The sequence below is a fragment of the Marasmius oreades genome, chromosome 8 (assembly GCF_018924745.1).
Source record: "Marasmius oreades isolate 03SP1 chromosome 8, whole genome shotgun sequence".
NCBI lineage: Eukaryota > Fungi > Basidiomycota > Agaricomycetes > Agaricales > Marasmiaceae > Marasmius > Marasmius oreades.
In genome coordinates this window covers 2,962,168-2,988,581 of record NC_057330.1, presented here as the reverse complement: position 1 = coordinate 2,988,581, position 26,414 = coordinate 2,962,168, and the positions used below count along the sequence as shown (strand labels likewise).

The 26,414-nt window shown below is 44.3% G+C and overlaps 6 protein-coding genes and 1 non-coding gene across 7 annotated transcripts; 2 read left to right on the top strand and 5 right to left on the bottom strand.

Moving 5' to 3' along the window:
• Positions 1-315: 315 nt before the first annotated feature.
• E1B28_012876 (uncharacterized protein) lies at positions 316-914 on the bottom strand (the record flags this gene model as incomplete). The annotated part of the gene is made up of 2 exons (XM_043158032.1): positions 316-696; positions 759-914. 2 exons carry the CDS (start codon positions 912-914, stop codon positions 316-318), a joined length of 537 nt encoding a protein of 178 aa, XP_043005402.1.
• Positions 915-5,484: 4,570 nt separating this feature from the next.
• Positions 5,485-7,279, bottom strand: E1B28_012875 (uncharacterized protein; the record flags this gene model as incomplete). The annotated part of the gene is made up of 2 exons (XM_043158031.1): positions 5,485-7,191; positions 7,247-7,279. The coding sequence occupies 2 exons, from the start codon at positions 7,277-7,279 to the stop codon at positions 5,485-5,487; spliced, it is 1,740 nt and encodes a 579-aa protein (XP_043005401.1).
• A 485-nt stretch (positions 7,280-7,764) lies between these two features.
• Positions 7,765-8,319, bottom strand: E1B28_012874 (uncharacterized protein; the record flags this gene model as incomplete). Its single annotated transcript, XM_043158030.1, has 1 exon — positions 7,765-8,319. The coding sequence occupies one exon, from the start codon at positions 8,317-8,319 to the stop codon at positions 7,765-7,767; it is 555 nt and encodes a 184-aa protein (XP_043005400.1).
• A 1,116-nt stretch (positions 8,320-9,435) lies between these two features.
• On the top strand, positions 9,436-10,941 carry E1B28_012873 (uncharacterized protein; the record flags this gene model as incomplete). The annotated part of the gene is made up of 7 exons (XM_043158029.1): positions 9,436-9,676; positions 9,723-9,943; positions 9,996-10,208; positions 10,282-10,317; positions 10,377-10,412; positions 10,465-10,590; positions 10,639-10,941. 7 exons carry the CDS (start codon positions 9,436-9,438, stop codon positions 10,939-10,941), a joined length of 1,176 nt encoding a protein of 391 aa, XP_043005399.1.
• Positions 10,942-11,025: 84 nt separating this feature from the next.
• On the top strand, positions 11,026-11,861 carry E1B28_012872 (uncharacterized protein; the record flags this gene model as incomplete). Its single annotated transcript, XM_043158028.1, has 5 exons — positions 11,026-11,037; positions 11,098-11,265; positions 11,327-11,518; positions 11,565-11,734; positions 11,786-11,861. The coding sequence occupies 5 exons, from the start codon at positions 11,026-11,028 to the stop codon at positions 11,859-11,861; spliced, it is 618 nt and encodes a 205-aa protein (XP_043005398.1).
• Positions 11,862-12,677: 816 nt separating this feature from the next.
• E1B28_012871 lies at positions 12,678-12,757 on the bottom strand. Its single transcript has one exon. It is a non-coding gene; the product is annotated as a tRNA-Ala (tRNA).
• Positions 12,758-19,399: 6,642 nt separating this feature from the next.
• On the bottom strand, positions 19,400-19,795 carry E1B28_012870 (uncharacterized protein; the record flags this gene model as incomplete). Its single annotated transcript, XM_043158027.1, has 2 exons — positions 19,400-19,519; positions 19,580-19,795. 2 exons carry the CDS (start codon positions 19,793-19,795, stop codon positions 19,400-19,402), a joined length of 336 nt encoding a protein of 111 aa, XP_043005397.1.
• Between the last annotated feature and the right edge of the window lie 6,619 nt (positions 19,796-26,414).

The window sequence follows — 26,414 nt, the reverse complement described above, 5'->3', positions numbered from 1 at the left end:
GCGTGTTTTATGGCTAAAAGGCTGTAAGTCCTCCAAATACCACAAAGACGCAACGCGACTCTAGGTGCCATGTTTTTGGTGGCTGTGAGTCGTGGGTTGCTTATTAAGCAAGACATTTTTTTGGCGTAGTTGCCGAGGATGGTAGGCAGAAACAAGCACCTGCCCTTTTGGGACGACATCCTCTTGACAGCTGTGCCTCAATTGCATCACGGAATTCAAGAGCAGAAATTCTTCTAAGTCCCCGATACTACAGATTGACCAAAAGGTAGTCATATTTACTACATCATATAAAGTACATATGTTCTATGTCTTTTACTAATGAATAGAATATGAGTCCTGTTGTCTGGCAGCTTTTGTGGGAGATGGTGACATGATATCTAAATGTTCTGACTTCTGTCTCACCCCCAAGCGTGTAGGAGTCGTCGGTGGCCCAGTAGACGGGTCGTTGTCTGTTCCTCCTGCACCAGGTGAGCATATTTTTTTGTCCAGTAACACAAGCAGGTCTTGAAGCTTGTGATGAAAAGTGCCAGCTAGCAAAATGTCGTCTGGTTGAAATTCAACCTCAGTGAGAAATGTCCGGATTGATGTTATGTTTGGCCGGGCAACTTGGATATGATGCAGTAGACGGGTGCAGGTGTGCTGTTTTATGCTTCGTTGGGTGGACATAGGTAGTGTCGGCGTATCAACGCTAGGACTCTAGTGTATAAATTACTTAAAATTAGAATATAATTTTGCAAATTAGAACATCTATAACGCACCGAAGGGGCCACCTCACTGACAGCTTCATCTAAATAGCCTCTCTCAGCCAAACTCGTCAGATTATCTCCATCTGAATCTGAGAGGTCTGAGTCTTCCTCGATTAGGCCTACAGAGTCGTTCACCAAGTCATTCAACTGTTCAGCAGCGCTGAGCATTGGTCGCAGGCATGGGAGATGTAGGGGGAGGCTGCGTTGGCTCAGATTTGGGTGGGGAACGTTCACGAGATGTAGTGCCAGTTACTTGAGTATGCAAAATATGGGCCTCTTTCTCTGTTGTGGGTATGGGAAAAGGAGGGATGGGAATGTTCCATTCGACTCTCAGCTGATTCACATAAATCAGGGCTGCGCGTCCGGCTACAGACACCAAATGTGCCATCCATGAGGATTTACCTCCAGTGTGCATACTTCCATGTCGACTCCAGCATATCCCTTGTGGCAATGCACACCTCTACCCTCTCGTTTACAGCCAAACAAACACAGTAGTGAAACACTGCCTCAGCAAACTGTTGGTTATACACCCCTGATTCTTCATCCATCCAACCGTGAATGTTCAGGTGCAATTTCTTCTCGACGTCAATCCCAAAATGGACACGGCTAAATTGATGGTATAAGGACCAAGAGTCCCCCTTGAGCAAAAGATACCAAAACCGCCAAGTATGTGGGTGGCCATCCATTCCCGGGTATTGATGAGACTTCACGAGCCCCTGGTTATGTTTCCAGATTTGTGCAAATGGAAGACCTTTGCTTAACTGCTCAAGGGCAACTGAGTAGACACTTGGATGGAGAGGATCTTGTGGTGCCTGGGTATGTTTTGAAGTCCTGCACCCTTTGTTATGAGTGAGAAACCCATGGATACGAACAATTTGATGTGTCTTCGGTATGTATGTGAGCTCCAAGTGAGCAAGGCACGCCGTAAACGGCATAGGGTTGTGTCGTTTCTTTGATCCTGCCGTGATATGATCATAGCCACATTTACTGTTTTGTACGGAATGTTAAAACCATTTGGCCTTTCCAGATCACTGAAATTACCATTGAAATAAGGCTCTCATCAACGTGTTCTCTCCTTTTCCAGATAAAGCTGACCACCTGATGCTCCATTTACAGTCCAAATCATTTTTGTCCTCAAACATCAGACCGTGAGCGCCCATCATAGCTGCAGCATCGCGCTGGGAAGCCTCCCCAGGGTCGCCGGCTATTTCAAATTCATACGTCTCCAACATACTCGGTGACGTGTGAATTTTCTGAATCTCGGCGTGTTGTTCCAGTGTCAAGGCCAGTCTATCCACATAGATATTGGAGATGCGTTGTTGGGGTGATAAGGGGTTTTTACGCTCTTTGACTACTTTCCGACCCTCAGCTGCTTCAGTAGTGGAAATATAAGCGAATCGGATGGTCGGCAGGTTAGATTTATGTGTGCTTTTAGCTTTCTTTGTGGATGACATATGTTTTTCGTGTATTCACGTGATGGAGTTGAGGCTGGTGGAGAAGACAGAAAAGAAAAAATCTATTACGTCTAGAGCATACTAGTACAGGGCATGGCGTTGAGGAGCTTTGGCCATCGCACTCAGCAGTCAGCGTAATCAGAGACGCATAGGCAGGAACACAGCTGTCAAGAAGCTGTCAAGAAGCTGTCATCCCAAAAGGGCAGGTGCTTGTTTCCGCCTACCATCCAGTTGCTGACCCCCACTCCTTATCGATCGTGATCAATGTTGACCACTGCTTTCCTCACCTGATATGTACTAGTGACAGTATGTAGAGGAACCGAACAGTACGTGATGCTCGGTTTCTCGACAGGGTCTTTTAGGCTTTCCTCCACAGTTCTGTAAAGTCCTGTAAAGGTGGAGGACTTTTACACTAAGTAGGCGTAGATAGCAATAAATCACCTTATCTGTGATCTCCGAAACCCTGCATTGGCTGACTGCGCTTTTCTCACCAACAGTTACCAGCACGCAACTGACGTGTGACGAGGCACGCTCAACCTTTCGTCCTCCCTGTCACTCCCATTGACCTGGACTTCTCCTCAAATTCAATGAAAGGCTGTAAGTGTGCCTTGTTCACCTGTTGTCCAACAACTGACCCCAACAATACTCTACCAGTGACTGTAAACTCGACATTGCCCATGTTCGCACTCAATCAGTCCGCGATTGCAAGTGGTTTGATCAAGCGTTGGAATCAGTATGGATAGGAACTGGCTATTGGTACGTTCAAGTTTGTTTGAACTCTACCCCTCTCTGATTTTCACCAATAAAATCAGAAAATCACAGTGAAGGCACAGCTCAACTGTGCAAGATATGTCTCCCAATATTCAAGCAATGACTCGTGTGCAGGTGTTCAATTCATTGAAGCTTCACCAACATGAGTCGCTCTGGAATGACGGCGGTGGGCCTTACCCACGATGCTACTATCCTCATTGATTGCTCCAAGATTCTGACGACAAACACAGAACACACGAAGCATTTTGACATGCACTGGCCCGGGAACAGTGCATGTACAGCTCAAGCAGGTTTACTATTACTGGTGTAGAATACTGGAGATACAATAGGTTACCGATCTCACCATGATTCTAGACACAGATGTTCCCTCCTTGCTTCCCTTGTCTTTCTCCCATTCCTACACATTTTACCTCCAACTACACAACTGGTCACCGGTCACTGGTCACCCCCAGTCCCATTCTGATTTACTGTCATCCACTCAAATATAGTGACTCATGTCTTGACACCAACTGAACACTTAAGTAATGTCAGCCATCTTGTAGTTATGTCCTGTCAAGATACTTATGTGGTAAACAACGTGCTATTTACCAAGCCGAGGGTTGTTCAGTTAATTGGGTAACTCAGTCACCGGCAATATCATACATACCTTGTTTCTACGACATCCAACGCACGCTTGACTCCCATGTTTCTATAAAAGCCTTTCCAATGCAACAGAATGTGTTCAAGAGACTTTGGTGCTGGGTGTGCAGGTGTCACCACACCAAATGATAGGAAACACCCATGGTTACCTATAAAGCGCAAGTACACCTTGGTCTGATCGCACAACTTCATCACTTTTTGTGTAGAGATAACGGGTTCGTGGTTCACCACAAAAAATCAGAGAACCCTTCTGAGTATATCAGAGGGCCTAATTCTGGAAAATGAGGACCAACGACATTGTGATTGTTACTAAATAACAGAAACGAGATGTGCGGCTAGTATGCACTTTAAGGCACTTAAGACAGGCTCAAATGTCATCAGAACGGATGTTATTTCTGAGCACTGTAATGAGACGATAAAGGTCGAAAGTGATGCACCCAGTGAATCTGTTTGCATCGAGACTGGTCCACATTGAAGATGATATTAATATATTGGCTATCTTTACACCACTCAGTGTACCTATATACCTGGGCACTCAATTGCTCCCTTCATTTTCGAGTCCTTCCCATCTTTCAGTATGAAGCTGTCGGCTTCAAGTAGAGTTATGGTCAGATGGCATGTGTCAATGGCCGAGGAGATGATTGCGCTTCGAGGAAGGAAAGCAAAGCAGGAGTTGGGTAACCAGGTTGACATCGTTGAGTAGGTATTATTGGTACACTAACCAGTTGAGTCCTAAACTACCATGCCCCTCCCTGTTACACATGAACTTGAGAACGAGATAGTAACAGACCGGTGAAGTTCTGAATCGCCATTGTTAATTTTTCAGAAGTCTGGATAGAATTGACGAAGAGAATACCACGTACACAGCCATAAGAATGGAGCTCAAATTTCACTTGATGATGAGTGGCGGTTCTTTTGTTTTCAGTCAGGTCCCACTAAGTCAAAGGATTGAGCAGGTTGGTGAGTGTGGGACAACAGGTGAATGATGTACACTTACAGCCTTTCATTGAATTTGAGGAGAAGTCCAGGTCAATGGGAGTGACGGGGAGGTCGAAAGGTTGAGCATGCCTCGTCGTGCGTCAGTTGCGTGCTGGTAACCGTCGGTGAGAAAAGCGCAGTCAGCCGATGCGGGGTTTCGGAGATCACAGATAAGGTAATTTATTGCTATCTACGCCTACTTAGTGTAAAAGTCCTCCACCTTTACAGGACTTTACAGAACTGTGGAGGAAAGCCTAAAAGTGCATCAGGAAAAACCCGAATTCTGAATTCGCCATAATTAATGCTAATCCGGCTAACCACTCTAATTTGTGTAATTAATGTAATTTGACCAAATTAACTAACAGTGGAAAAGTAATTATGGCTAATTCTTACTGATTTCTCAATCTTTTGATTAATTCAGGCAGTTTTTTGTGCTCTTTATATTGGTAAAAAAAAGTATTCATAATTGATTATTTACCCTAGATCTAATATACAGTGGCATATGTTGAACGATCAAGGAAATCATTGACAAAAAAATTTTGACAGAGCTCCAGTACATTACTTGACTTCCACTCTGATGGTGCGTGTGATCCAAATCGTGGATAGAGATGAACACTACAGCAGATAGTTTCCACAGGAACAACACTAGCCAGCCGTGCATGTTCACCTGGACGGAATGCATGAGACACCTTATACATAAGATGGTTTGGCTCAGGTCCTTGTTTGAATGGTGTGAACCACTCAACATATGCCAGGTACTTTGAAGGTTGTACACCCAATGAACTTGGAAACCATTCATTGAGTGCCGCCTTTGGGAGTGTAAAAACACATCGAATCTGACCAACTTGGTAGCCTATACTAAACTCAGAAAGGAGCTGATTTAGAAGATAGTATAACTAACCTTTTACTCCACTAGTCACCCCACCATCAACATTAATAAGTGCTGTGTCGAATCGCCCAGGTATTGGTTGGCCATACTTGTCTTTCCGACCTGGCTCTGCTTGAATAGCATCCACTATGGACTCAGGCCCTTTAGTAATGCTATAAGGATCGTGCTCAGTGAATTTGATGCAATGATATACTGCAACTGCATGAAAAGGGACAAAAGTAAGCACACTCCGGGTGGCTATTCGAAGGGTTGTTGTAGTAAAAACTTGTTCTGGTGCCTGTGCCTTTGCAATATACTCTCCCAAACAGTATTCAAAGTCCTTTGCACCATAATCATCAATGAGTGTTCCGAAGAGAACCCTGTTGACTGAAGGGTGCTTGGACATGAGAAGCTCACGGTGTGGAACAAGTACTGGAGGATGCCTCATGGTGTTTAGCTCGAAAGTTGAGGGGATATTTTTGCTGGTAAGCCTCCTCTGGATATATCGGTCATGGTGGACAACTTTCTCTTTTCTTTCAAGCCATAATGTCATCTGAGGGTATTCGTCTTTGCGATTTGTTGCTGCATAGGCATCCTTTGCCATATCGATATGTAGACGTTCTGTGTATTCCGTACTACAATTGTCCGTGGTTCCAATATGTTCAATAAACATGCGGAAATGCTGGCAGTAGTGGAGTTTGGGGATATTGAAGTGCTCCCGAATGTTGAGATCTATAAAAATATCCTTGTTGTTGTGAAATCGGCACAATGCATCCTCAAGACTGTCGAGGGTTTTATCGGAATGGACAGGATACTGAGCAAGATATAGGAAATCGAGAATAGCACGTACAGAACGGATGAGACGGTCAGAAGAGAGCCCATTTGGAAGTCGCATATCAATAATGATGCCAAGGATGAGTTGACAGAGTTGAGCATACTCTGTTCCAGTGATGCGTGATAGGTGTGTGATTCCATTAAGAAAAAGTCGAATCTTGTGATTGGGGGGAAAGCGACGACAACGGGCATCTATCTCATCATGGCCAAAAACCAGCTTCAACCATGAAAAGACATGCTTGATAACACCTTGGAATAGTTGGTGAAGGACATCTGGGGTGATACACATGTGGATGTTTGTATAAGGGTGATGGCGCCAAAAGATGTTCTGAATTGGCTTGATACCAACTGAAGAACATGCCTTGTAGAAAGCGTCATAACCTTTATCGATGGAAGCTAAGGCATGACGTATGGGTACAATGTCCCATGGAATGCATTGCATGTTGAAATCTCCAAGCTCGTCCCTTTTTACGTCTCCAACAGGACATTCACCATTCTTTCGCCCAGTAACAAGAAGTTGTTCGGGATAATCTCCAACAAAAATAGCATGAAGAGGAAATCCATGATGAACAGCACCATCACCACTAACCAGCCTCATGCCTTTGTCGCCTGCAGGGATAAGTGGATCAAGCACAAATGACATGCATGTGTGAAAAAGGTTTGCTAAAACACGGCGACGACTAGCCTTGACTTTAATGTGGGTGAGTTTGGTGGTTGGAAGATAGGCAATGAGAATCTGGGCATATCGGGTTGGCTTCTGTCGAATGAACTTTGGTAGATTTCCGATAGTCATATATACCGGGTAAGCAGTCTTGTTACGGAAAAGTGTGACTTGGGTCTTGTCAGATGAGGTGATAATCGGGACGATGGTAGCATTGGGGTGATGCTTCTCAAACACTTCCTGGTCATTTATATCAGTATAGAGATGCAGCTCCTAGAAGAGTTGATAGGCGTACCTGCATCTCCCACCACCAATTACCTGTATGCATATCATGGTACAGCCGAATTGTCTTTTCCTCGTCTTTGTAATGACGTTCAGGTGCAAAAACAAGATAGGGAGTGAACTCAGGATTGCCCCAGAGTGCCTTGATACACTCCCGTATATCTCGGTAAAAAAAATCAAATGACTGCCCAGCAATAGTAACCTCTTCTCGATGAAAATGCGGACGATCAGGGAGAGAATCAATGAGTTTATTGAGTTCCTTGCTGGTCGAAAATGAAAATCCAAGACGGTCACATAACTGTTCAATGGTGAAACAGTTGCCAGCATGTCAGTAAACGTGTGACTACATGGCCTTGGATGTGAACTTACTCCTTCAATCTGCAGCAGCTCTGTCAATGCAGTTGCTCCTGGTCCTCGTAGTTTTGCCCACCTCACAAACTCCCATTCTAGTTTTGAGCTACAAGGTGCATAGGGACTCTCTGTTGAGCCTGCAACACTTGCCCCATAATGAGAGTCACCATGATCGTGATGTCAATGTAGAGGTGTCCCTGCAAGGATGGATGGGAATTTTTCAATAAAAAGCTCCTTCCGTAGCCTTTCATCTATAGCTTGTCTTCGTGTCAGGGGTACAGGTGTGTCCAAGGCTTCATTGTCAGATTCCGGATAATATGGCATCGAAGTAGGTGCAGAGCGAGACACTTCTGGAATGCTTTCAATGATTGCCTGCTCAGCCGCATCGAGGTCAGAGTCCCCTTCAGAATCACTGGTATCCACCTCTGAGTCTACTTTTCCCCCCTCCGACCCTTCGGGAGTCATATTCTCAGTATCTCTGCCCTCTTCATCCAAACTCTGTCCAAAATCCTCTGGCGTGTACATCGGACTGAAATAGTCACCTGCAAACGGTACTGGATCTTCTTCGTCTCCCTCATCTGTTTCAGCATCCGAAGAGTCTGAATCAGATGGAACGTATGAGTGCAGGTAATCATAGAGGCGCCGGCATTCAGGGTTTTGACTGAGACGTAGGTGGGTCTGGTATCCCTGGTACGAGAAGGCTTTTGAGTTGCATCCTGAACAGTGGAAGTTCATTTGAGAGGCTAGTTACTACTGCTGAGATGGTGGGCGTGGAGTGTAAGACTGAAGGTGCATGTGGACGACATGTGGCTTACATGGCTTACACGGTTACACCGCCCCCTAAGTACACCATACAGTAGAATATTATACCTAGGCATCTATGATATAGGCTATTCCCGATAACAACAATACTACAGCCTGAGGTGACACGATTAAGGCGTACCACAGCCCGTTGTGAAGTCCAGACTCAGAACCGACGTGAGCGTTGCTGCCAGTAAACAAAGATTCAAACTTATGCAAAGTAGAAAACAAGAACGAACTGTACCTTACGAAGCGGCACAAGTGTCCTATCCTTGCAGTGAGAGCGATCTGGGGGTATAACCTAGAGGCCTACGACGATGAGTCGACGAGTCTTGGAAGAAGTTTGAGAACAAAGGCGTGGCGGGCGGGCTAAATAATATCAAAAGTGATGATTCGGATGAGGTAGAGCGCAACAGAGGAGAGATGTGTTCACGCACTCTAAAAATCTCGGAACTGCTGTTATTCCCAAACTGCTCATCTGCGGCGGCCCTCTCCATAGACACCAGCCAGCGCTGTGGCCATGTCACCGTTGTTCAACTCTAAATACAAAGTTCGTTCAGTATGTAATATGTGAACATGGTAGAATAACAACAAAGAGAACGTACGCAATTGTTCCCATACCAATGCTGTAAATATTGTTCACAGCTCTCATGCGAGGCGCTAGCACTAGAGTTATTTGTGTCGTTGATAGTGGAGGCTCGAGTTGAGATCACCTAAGTCATTGTTTGAGAAGGCTAAAGAAAAATTGAATCAAAGAGGATCAGGAAGGTCAGTGTAGAGATAAAATCAAGTGCACTCACGAACTTTCAGAACTTAGGAGTGACAGCTTCGAGCTGGTTGTCGAGGGAAGAAGTAGAAGGACAAGCGACGGTGACGACGGATGTCTGCTGCCCGATTGGGATAATCCATGGCATGGTGACACAATACGTGTTACTTTATAATTTTTTTTCCTCACCCACCATCTCACATTCATTGCCACCTGTCATTCCTTTATATTCCACATTCATTATCTTTATCGTCTCACATTCCTTTAATTACTAGTATAGCAAGATGTCATCACGGAGATTAAAAGCTGCCGCAACTAGGGAAAAAAACCGCGCCCGCGAAGAACAAGAGCAGTTAGCCCTGCAACGGCAAGTTGCTGCATCAGGTGGCCGAACAGCGAAGAGGAAAGTGGCGAACGTAAGTTTCTCTTATTATCATCATATATGTCGCTCAAGCTCAACAGGATGGGCAGAGGCATCTGTCATCAAGAAGAAGAAACAAGATGCACCGCCATCCCAGGCGACTGGTATTTTTTTCTTCTTTTTTCCTACCGCAATACTCATATATCGTAGCTGTTATAGCTCGTTCCTCATCAAGGAGAGTACAACGTCAGGATTCCAGCTTTGAAGAAGAGGACGGATGTGGGAGTTCATCCGACTCGGGCAACAATTTGGCGGGCGCCAACAACGAGGAAGAACTTGAAGAAGAAATGGAAGCTGAGCGCCATGACTCAGACAACGACGGGCTTGCGACTATCGCATCGGTCGATAGAAATGCGTTGTTGGCTTCCGAGGTAAGTCTCTCCTCAATGTAGAACTCTGTTTTTAAAATAAATTGTTTTGTAGGCACCTATTATACATACGCGCCTGCAGAGGCTTGAAGCGGTGGCTCTCTTTGACGATGACGACGATGTTGTCGAGGCCACAAGTTCACGTACCAGCACTCACCATCGCTCAAGCTCAGCCCAATCCAGTTCCAACGCAAGGTTTATCAATCCACCTGCCTCTGCCATCGATGACTACGATATGCAGAACAGAGATCAGAGCCACAGTGAGGAGGTGTCAGATCCTGAAGATCAAGCCATGGCATGTGCATTTGACATAGCTGTTATCAGTGCTAATATGAACTTAGGCTTTCCGTAATACACGAACGGAGGATAGCCCTCAGGTGTGTCAGCGTTCCTTGGTTCCTTTCTATTGACTACTGGTTAACATCACATTTTCCAGGGTTCTCAGCCGTACCGACCTCTCAAGCAACGAAATGTAAGTAACGTGGCCAGTTGTGGGCATGTATTGGTCTATTTACTGTTTACAGGTCCGAACAATCAGAAGCCACGATGATCTCAACGTCGACCTGCCATCGACTCTGTCAAAAGCGCCTGCCAACCAAAGAATTTCAAAGCCAAAGAAGTCAGTTTGTCAAGAGAATTTCAAGAAGGAGGTACGTTATACTCTCATCTACCTCAACCTACAATGAAGATTTTTCTAGGTCCCAGTCATTCAACGTACTTCAGCTCAAGCACGAGTACTGAAGAACAACAGCGAGAAGGGGACAAGTCGGAAGCCCATCTCAGACATCGCACTTGAACGGGAATGGCCATCATGTGCAACACTCGTGGATCATCCTACAGGGAAAAGCGTGATACGAATAACTGACCAGCCACACGAAATCCAACACGTCATCCAGCACGCTCTCAAGATAGCCACAATCGAACTCGTATACATCAACGCCTATCCCGATCCCGCCAACCTCACTCAAAACACTCGAAAACCTCTGCTCGCATCGGCATGAGGTCTCAATTGCGACTATCCACGGCAGGGATATAAAACCATCAAGGAACATATCAAATCACCAGATCATGAGTTCACGGACGCTATGGGGAAGGTTGTGAGTAATATCGTTCAAAGTTCTTCCTCCTGCCGGAACTGAATATATTCTTTATAACAGCTAATCACCCGAAGCTCTCATGTATGTGGCGACACAAAAGATGTTGCTGTCAGCTCTGTTCACGGTTATGAACTCAACACCGGAAACAAGAGAACTTGCAGTGCCCGAGTACAAGCCCTGTTGAAGGACGACAACTTCGCATATCCCGGGAGCTGGGACAATCTATCGGTGAGTTCAATTCCCGTTGTCAATCCAAACCGAAAAGGACTAATAAGTCGAAATACCTCAGACAACTGTAACCTGGAAAGCCGACATTCGCAAGCCGTATGCAGCCCAACCGCTCATTTCATGTATCCGAGGTTTGATGTCAAACAAGAAGTTTCCGACACCTCAAAATCAGCAAATCTTCGCTTCGTCAATTGAAGAACTGCCTGATGAGCTTGAGCTGCCTCCTGGGCTCATTGCACTTGCGACAACTACTGTAAGTCTTCATGTCTGTTTGTAGTATGGATACTGAAGTTCTGTAGATTATGGCTGCTCTTCGTGACTGGAAATCAGGGGAAAATTCCCCCCTGAAATTCGAAGGGAACATGTTCAACCGCACATATGCAAGTAACATTGAATGGATGGCAGCTGCACAACAACGAAATCCCGCCAACTACCATAAACTCATGCACAAGTTGTATGAGCTTGTAATGTGAGTTGACTTCTCTACTGATTCCGTATCATGCTATTAACAATACTTCAGGGTACCAGATGATTTAGAGCAAGGCGAGCTAGTAAATACCATGGCTAGAAGCATGATTGATGAGATTGACTTCTGATTTTTCAACATACTCTAATTCTCGTAGCTTATAGTATATATCATAGTAATATATGTTAAATTCATGGTAATTGGGCTGAATTCAACGAAAAATGTGTGATTAATTAGCAATCAGTCTATAATAATGCATTAGAATGTGCACGAATGTGCTCAAATACCTTCACATTTACTTAATTCACTTAAAAATGCGTAATTAAGAGGCATTCAGCCCAACAAACCTATGATAATACATGAGAAAACAGGCGGATTCGCAAAAATTCAGACGAATTTGAAGTAACGTCCATTAACGTTACGAGGGGATGTTTAATTCGCGTTAACCGAGCGAATGATCGAATTCATTCGATTAACAAAAATTAACACTAATTAATACTAATCATACCCTCTTCGAACGAATTCACAATATGGGGTTTTCCTGGTGTCAAGACCCTGTCAAGAAACCGAGCATCACGTACTGTTCAGTTCCTCTACATACTGTCACTAGTATGTATCAGGTGGCTTTCCTCATCTCGTGACGTTGCTGTATTTTCATTTGAATCTACTACTTAGTGTAATTATATCGTTCAAGCAGACCCATGGATATCTATTTGGTATCTATTCACGGCATACGGACGAAATGTTAAGAGAAAAAGATCAGAAGCGTACGTGCCAAGTACACATTTGACCCTCCAGGCGTTGCGGGACGCTACCGTGGATTCAATAAGAATAACGGGAAAATAATTTAATCAATTCTAGGTGCAAAGCTAAAATAGGACTTGGAATATATACAATGGATAAGTGTGGAGAGTTATAAGAATTAGATGGTCACTCAACGATGTATGGGATCCATCCTGGTTCGAACAGGAGACCTCAATTTGCTAAATGGGCAGATTGTGCGTTAACCAACTACGCCATGGACCCGTGCTTTTTTGAGAACGATCAGAATATAATACACCTCACCAAGCTAGAATATCCCACCGCCTTTGTGTTTCTTCATGTGACTTAACCAGCTTCGACAACAACATCAACGTTCAACTAGCTCTATTTGCCATCTCGACGCAACGATCCCGCACATCACTAGATCGCAGCGACGCAGAACCTCGATGGGCATCAATAATGCCGTTCTTGTACGTCCTTCTTATCCTGTTCATAATCGCTTATACCATTTCATCGTGATCGCTACTAAGAAGGCGGCCAGGGTAAAATCGCGAAGTTGAAGTGGCCAAAGCGGGTTCGTGGGCAGTTCTAACCCGAACTAGCAGGGTTATGCATGGTTCATCAATTATCCTTTTTTCTTCCTCTTTGCTCGCTTCATGATCCAGTTTGAACTTGAAACAAGAGGTTATGATCACCCGTCGTTCGTCAATCAGGTCTGTCCTTTTTTCTCTTCTTACTCGTAATTTTTTGATCACTGGTTCTTTTCAGAGCATTTTTACGCTGATCTCTTCGATTGCTTGAACAGATTCACTATTCAGGAAGGATGGGATAATGTTGTGGAGAAGGTTTGTGGTGGACCACTTGATTGGCTTCAACGTGAACGCGATATTCATAGATAGGGATTCTGGCTGGCTATACATGGGGGTTGAAGACATAGGAAAAATCCGGAGTCCAGTAGCCCTTGTTGATGGGGAAGAAGAAAGGTCAAACCGGGGTAATCACATGCGTGTGCATGACCCACAACAAACCAAAACTGGGCGAAAACCTACAAGGAAATGTCTCGCTCTGCAGTTACCACCGAAAGAACCATGCATCTGTGCGTTTTATTACAACTCCCCACGTAGCGTGGTCAGTGACTTCCTCAATTGATACCACATTCGTAGCGCGGTACCAACAACTACTTCCACGTGCGATAGGCTTCAACATATGAAACGCTAAACGGTTCGAAAGCCAACAGACCAGACCGTGATACCCCACCACCATTTCTTTCTAGATCAAGAACCAGAGGTTACACCAGAAAGCGAAATAAAAACTCGGCTCAACCTCTAAACCGCTTTGGAGCCAAGATGTTGACCGATAAAACGACGGTTTGAAACGGCACGACTCCAAATTACAATGGACCGCCGGCCCAAAGGCCGCGATCTTCGTTGCTTGATTTGTGGGCAATCACCTGAATCGTCCGTGGCGACATTAGAAGGCTTTCGTAGATCACTTTCTTTACGATGCATTCTGCTAATACATTCAGATTTCCGCTTTCAATATCTCCACTTTATTCTTTGACACCATCTCCTTCTGTGTTTTTAAGCACCCTCGTCCTTGGAAAGTCATGGGCGGTACCCGAAATGGACCCGATCACTTCACCCAAGGTGGCGGGATACAGGGGGTCGTGGACGGTTGGACCACACATCTAGGAGGGAGAAACAAGAAAATATTAAACCACCCATCCGGAAATTACACCCGAGGTAAGCTGGCGCAACTTACTCATATCCGGCATTGGTTTGGCAACACTTTTGATTACTCGCAGGGCCTAGTAAAAGAGAATTCATAGAAAAAGGTTGATGGAAGGGGGGGTCACTTGTCAGTCATCATCGCAGACGAAGGGTAGGAAGCTCAAGCTTTTGGAGGCACGCCGGACGTACATATCTATGGAGATTGAAAGTAACAAGATCAATCGTAAGTTTCAACTGCAAGGAAAAGAGGAAATTACTGACATAGGTCGGCGGAGGTCCACACTTAATGACTGACATAGGACACAGGGGAGAGAAAAAGACAACCGTTAGTCTCCATAACCAACAAAAGTGGAACGGGGATGGGATACGGACCACCATCATCTTGACGCGCAGCGAGAGAATTAGCAGTAGCAATACCTGCCACTGCGAAGAGGACTGAAAAAACTTGGACTGTGAATCGCATGGTTGAAGATGAAGGAGGACAATGTATCACAGGCCTGACGAGGGGTCCTTAAATACCTAGTTCGACAGCGACCCCGGGAGTGGGTTATTTAATAGGACAACACGACTGCCAACAATTGCCCACAAGAGAAGTGTGCGCTGAATAGGGTACCAGGTAAGTGAGGAGAGAGTCGTACTAAAATAGAGGCTAAGTATTTAAATTTGAAGCTTGGCACGATAGAGTACCGTTTTCAAGTTTCTGAATTCATGTCATTTAGAAGCTAGTGCGTGTACGACCCTAGCCAGCCTCCCCCCACTCGTGAATGGAATTTCGGAAGTGCTACTTGGAGGGAGGTCAAGGACCCCGCCGTGAGCTCGTAGATCTAGTCGAAATACTAGGAATGCGCAGGCAGGCATCGGGAGACGTATTGGAGGATGAAGGTCTCTTGACTACTACAGGGACAGCGTCGACGGTGGCAAGTATCAGCTCTAGGGTCACCGAAGACAGCTATCCAGACAAGCATGTTACATTCAGGGTCTTGTTCGACATATGACCTGTTCGAGGAAAATGAGGTATTCAGTGGTCAGTACAGTACCGGTAAAGTTCACGAGGTAGGTCCCTTTCCTTGAGCCTTGGATACTCCGTAATTAACGATGGGGTATTCTATTCACGTGAAGGTTTCTAGTCTTTCAGTGATAGTGCGTGATTATTTTCTCATCTTAATTTCACTTTTGAAAGCACGCGCCACGAACTCGGATATAAGAGCCGTACGGCCGGTCGGCTTTCCGGAACGAATTTGAATATCCGTAGAAGACACCTACATAGTTGGTTAACAGATAATGTGATCTGAATTTGATTTACGCGACGGCGGTCATGTGCAGAAGGCATGGATCGCTATCAACACAAGAGTTTTCGGTCAACGGTACTCTGAGGATGCTGCTTTTTTTAATTCAAACCAAATTCGAACCCTGCAGCGCCATTCTACTTTGAAGAGCTGAACACAGTACGTATTATAATTGGTGGACAAAATAGACTGAGGTGATGAATAAAAACCAGTTCAAGTAGTGGGGGACCAATCAAAGTCAACAGACCAGGCGATGATGATATCTTGATGATATCTGCCGCCGTTCCTCTCCAGAACAAGAGCCACAACAGAATGGGAAGTGAAAGGCCGCTCAACGTCAACCTTCAAAACACTTTGTAGTAAAAATGTTGACTCGTGAAACGATTCCGGTTTGAAGCCGTACAAAAAATGACAATGGTCCACTGGAGACGACCTGGGAAGGCGTTTGGAAATCACCTTTTCTTCCCATGAATTTTGCTAATACATTCACATTTCAGGTTTTTTATCGACTTTAATCTCCACTTTATCCTTTAATCCCATACCCACGTGTGGCGTTTTAAACACCCTCGTCTCGGAAATCCCCTGTCACTTCACGCACATTGGGCAAGGCTTATAACAGGGACCAACGGTAGTCGGTGGGACAAGGCATCTAGGGAAAGGAGGAAGAAAAACAAAACATTCGTCCTTGAAAATCACGTCGGAGTGGAGAGGGTATCGGGCGACTTACTCATACCCAGTCGGCGAGGCTTTGCTTTTGCAACAGATTAGATCACTCGTGGGGCCTAGTAAAAGAGAATTTATGGAAAATAGGGTCAACAGAAAGGAAGTCAGCCCATCGAGGATAGAAAACTAGGGAGGACGCCGGACGCACATAGCTGGGGAAATCGAAATCGAAAGCAACAAAGTCGTGAGTTTCAACCGCAAGAAAATGAAGAAAGGGATTACTGACGAAGGCCGTCGGTAGACATGTAATGACTGATCATGACATACGAGAAGAGAAAAAAAATTAACAATTAGTCTCCTTAACCAAAAAAACACGACAAAAGCGGAATGGGAATGGGATACGGACCACCATCATCTTGACGTGCAGCGAGAGAGTTAGCGGTAGCAATTCCTGCCACCACAAAGAGGATTGAAGCAGCTTGAACTGTGAAACGCATGGTTGAAAGTGAAGGAGCCATGCCAAGGGGGAGTCCTTAAATACCTAGTTTGACAGCGACCCCGAGAGTGGGATATTTAATAGGGTAATAAGGCCCCCAACGATTGCCCTCAAGGGAGGTGTGCGCTGAATAGGGCACAAGGTAAGTGTGGGAAGAGTCGCACTAAACCAGAGGCTGAGTATTCAAATTCACAATAGAGAACATTCAATACCGTTTTTCCGAAGTCATGTCCTTTAGAAACTAGTGCATATACGACCCTAGCCAGCCTCTCCCCACTCATGAATGGAATTTCGGAGATGCTACTTGGAGAGAGGTCGAGGAGGACGCCGCCGTGAGCTCCTAGATCCAGTCGAAATACCAGGAATGCGTAGGCGGGCATAGAGGGAGACGTGTTGGAAGATGAAGGTCTCTTGACTACTACAGGGACAGCGTCGATGGCAAGTATCAGCTCTAGAATCACCGAAGACAGCTATTCAGAGAAGTATATTATATTCAGGGTTTCGTTCAACACATGACCTGTCCCAAGAAAATGTATTCAGTAGTCACCGGTACCGGTAAAGCGCACGAGGTAGCTACCTTTCCTTGAGTCTCGGATACTTCGTAACCAACGATGTGGTTATAGGCTATTCACGTCAAAGTTTCTAGTATTTCAGCAATAGTCTTCACACCAGTGCGTGATTATCTTTGATCTCGATGTTCATTGTTGGAAGTAGGCGCCACAATTCGGATATAGGGAGCCATACGGCCGGTCGACATTTCGCAATGAATTTGAATATCAGTAGAACCAGTCAAAAAGAACTGTGGTTTCGGTAACAAGTTCGACTACTAGCGGGAGGCTGAAATCAGATAGCGGCTTCACGTATGAACAAGGTGAACGACAGTATAGGGAGAAGGAAGGCGACATGAATGGGAATCAACCAGATGGCAGACACAAGTAGGTAAAGGCACAGGAAAGGTACAGGATACTGCAGGCACTGGGTCGCTGAATAACCGGAACCGGAGATAGATTCGGAAGAAAGAATGGTTTGTAGCGCCGTGACTACGTTGTTTGTAGCTGTACGAGCCAGAAGGCAAACGACACGATCGAAGTCAGTAAATACATGCATTTTGTTTAAACGAGAGACGTCACGACGTCTGTCTCAAAGTCAAAAATTGAGTTTGAGATCTCAAAATCTCAATCTCAACTCCAATATCTAAGTCCCAATGAATAGCCAAGGTGGGGGATGGCTCATAAAACAAGATTATTGCTATTCTCAAAATTTCAACAGATCTCAATATATTTAATGTCTCAATTGTTCAAATCTCAAAATTATTTTACAATCTCAAAAACTCAACTCAGGCTCAAATTTGAGATAAGGTTGAATTTATGGTTCTGAGAAGTATATGAGTTTAAATATCTAGAGAGAAGAGATGAGACAGGTATATCTATGTATGTATGTATGTACAGTATATAACTTATCAATCTGAAGCATTAGAATTGGTGTTATTTTCCTTAGGAAGGGACGAAGAGTAGTGTTAGCAATTGTGATTGCGTTACACGCGCGCGCACGCTATATCACGGACTTAGGAATTTTTCGGAAGTCAAAAAAATTCCTAAGTCCGTGATATAGTGTGCGCGCGCGTGTAACGCAATCACAATTGCTAACACTACTCTTCGTCCCTTCCTAAGGAAAATAACACCAATTCTAATGCTTCAGATTGATAAGTTATATACTGTACATACATACATACATAGATATACCTGTCTCATCTCTTCTCTCTAGATATTTAAACTCATATACTTCTCAGAACCATAAATTCAACCTTATCTCAAATTTGAGCCTGAGTTGAGTTTTTGAGATTGTAAAATAATTTTGAGATTTGAACAATTGAGACATTAAATATATTGAGATCTGTTGAAATTTTGAGAATAGCAATAATCTTGTTTTATGAGCCATCCCCCACCTTGGCTATTCATTGGGACTCAGATATTGGAATTGAGATTGAGATTTTGAGATCTCAAACTCAATTTTTGACTTTGAGACAGACGTCGCGACGTCTCTCGTTTAAACAAAATGCATGAAACGACAGTCGAAGTCAAGGTTACTATCTGATTTGGGCTATACCGAGAATCACAACCGCCTTAGCCAATCCGAGTGACGATAGCGACGATGGACCTTCCCGAGCCAGCTGGGCGTGTAACAGATGCACGTCGAATGACATCGTTGACCAGTAAGTGCCGCACTGCTAAGATCCTTTCGCCGTTGTTGATGGAATGTGATCACAGACGTCGATGTCGTTAATCGGAGGGTATCAGTTCAATTCGGATGGTCACGCCAGTGTGCCTGAAATTCTGGCGCTAATGCGTGAAGCGTGCTATCCGAATTCAAAGTTCGGATCGAGGTCGCAGGTCACATCCCTATCCGAATTAAACCCAATATATATAATCCATTGAGGTCAGTCCCCCGAAAGGTCCGTGTCCATATGGTTGGTTGTCAGCAATTTGATCTGAATCGACATATTGTTTTACGCGAATACAGACGACGGTCACCCCTCGGGAAGATGATTCAAAAATGCAAAAAAAAAGCAAACTTCGAAGTGGTCACCACGGTTGAATGGAAATAAATGGAAAGGGTACAATCTAGGCTAAGACCAAAGGTTGGGTGGGTTTGGACCGTTTGGCTGCATTGAATGATTGGTTCCGTTAATTGAAGATACCGGTGCTCAAGCACTCACCTTGTGCTTTAACGTTCAAGCATTGCCAGCACCGGCGACTCGACTGCCAATATCCTTCACACCTTGACCCTCCCGTCTTAATCGAGCGTACTCGAAGACACGTTGAATCAATCGCCTCAAAAATGATCTAGGACGCTGATAGGCGTGGAAAAGAGAAATAAGTATATCATAATCTTGGCGGTCGATTTCACGTACTTTATCATCTCCACTTCGCCTGGCACCAGCCTGCTCGCCATGACCACAGTAATGATGGTTATGAGTGATTGTGATATAGTTATTCGATGTGTTATTGTAGTCATGGATCTGGTTTGTATGTTGGTTTGTGACGTCATTGATTATATCTCGTTGAGCATTTGAGAAGGAAGCGTTATGAAAGGTCGAGTTTGTCGCGTTTGGGAAGAAATGAGGCATTTATATGGGACGAGATACTGAGAATTGAACGTTGGGTCGAGTCGTTGAAAGGACTAGAAATTCCGTTCGAATGTTATACATTATAGTCAAAGCGGCTGTGTCCCCGGTAAAAGAGTCTCTCTCTTTAAGTTTTATCCATCGTTACCTCATAATGAAACAAATCACTATTCCGATTAAGAAATTATGTTACTATCTGACAGGTGACCTGTGGTATTGACGTCAATAAGCCCGCATTGTCAATTCCATTATCTTTACTTTTTATTTCTCAGTAACTTGTAGCCTAACAGCCCCGATCGAAGGAGAAGTTTGTGTCTGTTGTACTTGGAGTTACAAAGGCACAGTCCAACAAATGCGTGCAGCCGGTGATTCTGCATATTGCCAACGATAGACCTTGACGCTATTCACCACATTTTGGAGATACGAAGTAGCCTGTAGGGCGGGTGGGTGTCATGTCGAGGGAACTAAGGGCTACATTTAGAGCCTTATGGCTTCCAGTCCGAACTTCTATAAAACATTTGATGAAGGAGGCTTTGAACCGGTTAAATGCGGGATTATCAATTAACATCCATCGGCATCAAGTTGAGAATGCCGACATCAATCGCTGGCTGTTTGGTTCCGCGTGTTACCTTGGTGTTACCACACGTGGACGCTACCCATACATACTTATACTGCATTTTGTAACTTGCCTTCGTTGCTGTCCCTTCCACTTCTCCTTGCTCTTGTTCCTCTCTGAGCGCGGATCCCACAACACCAAAATCCCTCGAGATACCAGCCACTAGCACTGTACGTTGAATTGTCTACAAATCTTAATCTTCTCTTGATGTTTTCCTTCAGTGATTCGCTTCCGATAGCATTTGACGATCAACAACACAGTGCTAGAGAAGATTTGTGGTTATCTGTATGAGAGGTTGAGAGAGAGAGAGATGAAGGGGTCGCCAATCGATGGTGCGTCGGTCAAACTATCATGCATAGGATTTCTAATCATCTTATTCTAAAGATTTTTTCGGCGGACAACGAAGTACTTAGCCTTAAACAAGCTGGATGAGGACAAACGCCGGGAGTTCAACATTCAAACGTTTAACGACCACAATCACTGCAGCTTGCAGTATAGACCTCGGACTTGTCGCCCATTGTTCAGGTATATCCGTCCTTTGCTGCAAGCTCAACCTCCGTCTGCTATGTTATCGCCACGCACGCACCCCTGCTCCATTGAATTATCCAGTATCATGCCCGATGACCACATGATGATCGCGACCGAGCGTAGTGTTTTTTTTTTTGTCCATACGACTATGCGAAAATGGACTTTGTGGTCGGATGGTGTAGGGATAGCGTATGCACCATATACCGACTTTTTTGGTGGGTTATGCAGGAACCAGGATTAGAACACATGCGGCAGCGGTTGATACTCGAAGTTCTTGGTAGGATGCAGCCCTGTTCGACATTAACTAGGTCTGTTTTCCATGCACACGTCAATAGTACATCGAGTTCAGAAGAGAATGCCCCTGAACCAGTGATTAAAACGATATGCATAATCGTCTGTTTACGAGTTAACTCAAGGCAGCCTTTAATAATTTATGTGTCAAAATTTCCGTGGTGCATTTGGGTAGGTAAGTGGAGTGAATACTCATATGTGAAATACATTGCTGAGCCAGATAAACTTTAAACAGATCCCGCAAACATCGAAAATAAAAGAAGCGGTTCAAGCGGCAGGAATGAAAAGGTAGTAGGTTGGACGTCTGAATTGGTTGTACACTTGGATGAACTGGATAACTCGAATAGCAAAGGTATCATTTGTCAGTATTTGAGTTTTGGCGGCTAGATACCCAGGTACTCACTTTTAAATAAAGGATACCAGCCTCAACTGTCCAGGCACACTCAGTTACTCTTTTCCGGTCTTTTTGTTGGTTGTGAATGCACAAAGAAGGGTTTTAACGAATCGCCAGAGAAGCGTGAACACCCCAAAAAGGAACATGAGAACTCCAGAGAATAATCTAGACAATACAAGTCGCTGAAGGAGGACTGTTGAGCATAAATGATATTGGACACGGGTGGTAGATAAACGTTGAACGCCTACTTTATTCTCTCCACCCCGCATGCTAGTTTCACCACCATAGTGATGATAGTTATGGGTGATATAGTGGTTATGATTCGTGATGCAGTGGTTATGTGACGTATGGTGGTTGTTGTTGACTACTATATCCCGTTGAGCGTTGGAGAAGGAAGCGTTCTGGAAGGTCGTATACATTGCATTTGAAAAAAGATTAGGCATTTGAGTACGAGATAGCAGGGTTTGGATGAAGTATTGAGAGGACAAGATTACCGTTCTGACCGAAATTGAAATATTGACAGGCTCTACATATAATGTTTTCACTTTCAGGGTGATCGGTCAGGCGATCAAAAGATCCCGTTTTATCCCGATATAGTAATATATAATAGGAGATAAGTACCTTGAATCGTGTTTGTTTAACGTCACAGGACCCCTGGCAATAGGGCCAGATGCCTGAACCCTATCCGGATAGGAATGGAGGAAATTTTTGGGATCCCTGAGCCCCATCCGGATAGATCAAGCCAAATTTTTGCCAATCCCTGAGCCAATCATCCAGATAAAAACATGAGGTCTGGCCTATGCCTGAGCCCGTCCGGATAGAATTGAGACGGCTAGCTAGATGGCCGGTGAGGCCGGTTGACCTATGGAGACCAGTGCCAGTGGCCGACATTCGTAGTTATCTTATCTTCAAACTGATAGAAAATTTTCACGACGAATGGATTGGCACGCGAGGCCTTTTCCGACACATACCCAATGCGCTTGAATTTCTTCGCCTCCGAGCGAAGAAGTTTGCACTCCTCCCTTCCTTACTCTTCCTTTGTATACTTGATTCTCCTGCACAGGTCCACCATGGGGGGTTGAAGGTCTCAGAGAAAGATTGGTTGACGTTCTGTAAGCTTCACGATGGGAAGGAAGACATCAACACCGTGTTGTCACCGAAAAAGGGTCGACGACGCGCCGCAGCAACTGTATCAGATGAGTCAGAAGAGGAACGAGCTTAAAGCTTAAAGGTGAACTTTTTTCTCTCTTATTTACACCATACATAGAAAATATACTCTATAGATAGATGCCTAATCAATGGTCTGGATAGAAACAAGCCCTGGACAATGCCTGAGGTGGCTTCCGGATAGCAATTTCCTTTTTGGGATCCGGATAGAAGTCGGGGGGTCCGGACTCAGGCATTTTAGGGTATAAACAGGGGTCCTAACATCACCCATTAAATACATTAAATGGGCCCTGATGACGAGAGGCTCGCTTACGGGTGGTTCACCAATGGTTCATCTGGAACGAGCTAGTTCATTTCCCACACCAGAAAAGCGAAAAATTATTTCGAGCATAATTGACCACTGAAGGTAGCTAAATCAGGATGTAGATACACTGGAGTGAAATTTGATTTGATATCCAGCCAATCAAACCATTCAAAATTGTACCTGATATTATCCTATTCAATATTGATTTCAGACAAACAGACAAGGAAATTGATTAGGAAACTATCTATCTGGCCAAAAAGAAAACTAATTTTCTTTCAATCATTTTCCATTTTGGGTAAAGCGAAATGCCGGATTTTAATTGTGCCAAATGCCAGATTGATTTTCTCCCAGCAAATGTTAGTGGGGAAAAATCAGTATGGCAGTCAAGTCAGGTGAAATCCGGCATTTTGCCTCACCCAAAATGGGAAATGATTTGCAGAAAACTTGCCTCCTTTTTGGGCAAAGAGATAGTTTACTAATTATTTTCCCTGTTTGTTCATGTTCACCTGAGCTGAACCAGCTCATTGTGCTTACCATATATTACTCTTGTAATGATGGCCTTGTGTGACCTAGGCATGGGAGAAAACCCTTAAATATCTGGGCATAAGTTAGATTATTTTATAAATTATGCAAGAAATTGATCAAAAAGTTCCATTGTTCCAATCCGAGTGCCCCACGACGGAATAATGCAATCCTACCATTTCGACCATGAGAGAATTACACTGAAGGTACTCGAAAAAGCCAACCTTGGGTAGTGTTCTCATGAGTTCGGGCTAGCGCCAGTTTGTAACCGAACTGCTAACCGAATTGCCGAAATAGTTCCATAAATGGTTTGCCGAAAAAACCAAATATAGAACAGCTTCGGCCCGAGAAACCCTGTTTTTGAACCACCCGACCCAGTGGGTCACTTGCACCTATGAGTCACAAGAAATATCACATCAGAGCACCATCATTGTCACATCAAAGTGGTGCCATTTGCCATCATTTCACAAAAAGTCGGCAAAAAGTTTAATATATTTGTCTGAGGAAATTTTACTCAGGAACCGCAGTTTAACTGGTTTGGGTCAGGTTTTTGGCCTGAACCGTGTCCCTGAATGGTTCCTGCCAACCCATCAAAGCCCAAACTGGTACAAACTGTGCTGAACCAAACCAAACATGGCGACAATAACACTAACCTTGGGTGTACGGGATACCATGAAGCCTTTGAGGACGAAGGCCCTTAAGGGGGGGGGGGTAATGTCGCAAACTCGCTGTACTCTGAGTACTCCATTCTAATGTTCCATACATCGTCATGACCCCTTCTGCCCCTATGTTTGATTGTCTCTATCTCAACAATCACTCCTCTGTTGACTCCTTACTGTCAACCACTCTGTCCAACTCGCGATCACCGCAGACCATCATAGATAGAGAGGCCCCTACCTCCTCAACCATGTACCCCTTAAGTAGTGTAGTATATAAGTACTCCAAGTGTACTGTAGAACTTCACTCTTGTCTGGTCAATCCTACCTAGGAGTCATTCTTTTTCACCTTCAATTGTCAGCTCGCTATCACGCTGAAAATCGGATTTAGCCTTAATATGCATATTTTTAATCATTTTATTAACATTTGAGTTATAAATTAAGGGAATGTAGGACTAGGGTGAGCCCGAACTACTAGTCAAAGCACAAGCCTCTATGTGAGACTTTAGCAGTATGAAAAGTACAGAATTGGAAAGATGAGAGACTTCACGAGGTTTCAAAAACAGTAGAAACTTCGAGAAGCAGCCTCTTAAAAACCTTCGTATTTTGAATAGAAGGCCTCGTCTTACTTGCGGAATGCTTGGGGCGAACATAGGGAATTTATTGAACACTTTACTTTGACTTCACGAAGTATTGTTGGACAACTCAGACTTAAAGGAAATAACGAGGGATATATCGGACAAAGGACCTACATGCGGACTTAGGATAGAAATATCCGATACCCATGAAGTCATAGGAAAAGGAAAGGATTACAAAGTTCCGAAATAAAGGAAATCTAGACCTCGCGAGGTTGACATGATGGTTGTTACTGGAGACAGGAACACAGGAAATATGTCATGGACGGCGACTGGTTCTTTTCCTTATTTAGAGGACATCAGGACGATGGTGACATAGGAGATATGTTTCCAAGGATATGTGGGCAACTCGGAGACCTCGGGAAGTCTAGGCTCTGTCAGCGTAACATGGATACAGACAGGGGACTCTTGGCTTATTATTTTATTCATGGTTTCTGGCACTATCTCTGGCATTATACCCGATTAGGCGAGTTTCTGTTTGACTGAAAGGGATTTTATTATTATTCTCAAGTTTACTACATATCTCGGACTTTTATTATTTTTATTTAGAAAAGTGTATATAAGGAGGAAGGGTAGCAGGAAATTTCCCCCAGCAGCCTACGAGCGGAGACGCAGTTCACCTACTAGTGCTAGCTCAAGGATTTTACCTTTGCCCCTCACTTCGTCGAAGTTTGGTGTTCTGTGTTTTGTTTGGATTGATTTGGACCTATTGCAATTTGGATTTGATTGGATTGTTATTGGAATTGAACTTGGATTTTGAAGTCAATTTGGACTTATATTGAATTGGAATTGCATTGGGACTTGATCGGAAATTTGAACTTGAACTTGAACTTGAACTTGAACTTGAACTTCGCGAAGTCTATAGAAAAGCTTTGTTGAATCCTTATTGTTGAAATATTGAATTAGTGTTTTGTCTTGTCATTTGATAAGAAGGAATAGAACCTTGATTGAACCTTAAAAACCAAATATCCCTATATTCTCTCTTTCTTAGTGCCTCTTAGTGCAAACTAAAGCCTTAGAATACCAACCTCCACCCCATACTCTAAGAACACTCTTTTGGTGTGGTTGGTTTGCGCACTTCGTGCTTGAGGTGTGTTTTCCAGTCCCATTAGTAGGGCGTTCCAAGCGTTATTATCGCCTCACCCAAGGATCGACTCCTGACAATAGACAAGAGTACCCCAGGGGCGACCTGACCTTTTCTACTCTTACCAACTTTTAGTTTGGAAACCTCCCATCCTGATCGCTGTGCACATGTCTGCCACCTTAGATCAGGATACCCACATGAATCCCAACGTCTCCCAACACGCTGGACCGGCTCTCCCCGACCCAGAAGTCCTCGCTCAAGGAACCGAAGAATGGTTCCAGGGTCTTAACGCACAACAGCAGGATAGGGAACTCAATGTCAACATTTGGTGACAACTTAGCCAGTTGAATACTCAAAACGAAGTCATTGCTAGGTTACTCGAGAAGAGTCATAGCCAGAGTAATGAGAAATCATCTGCTACGAAG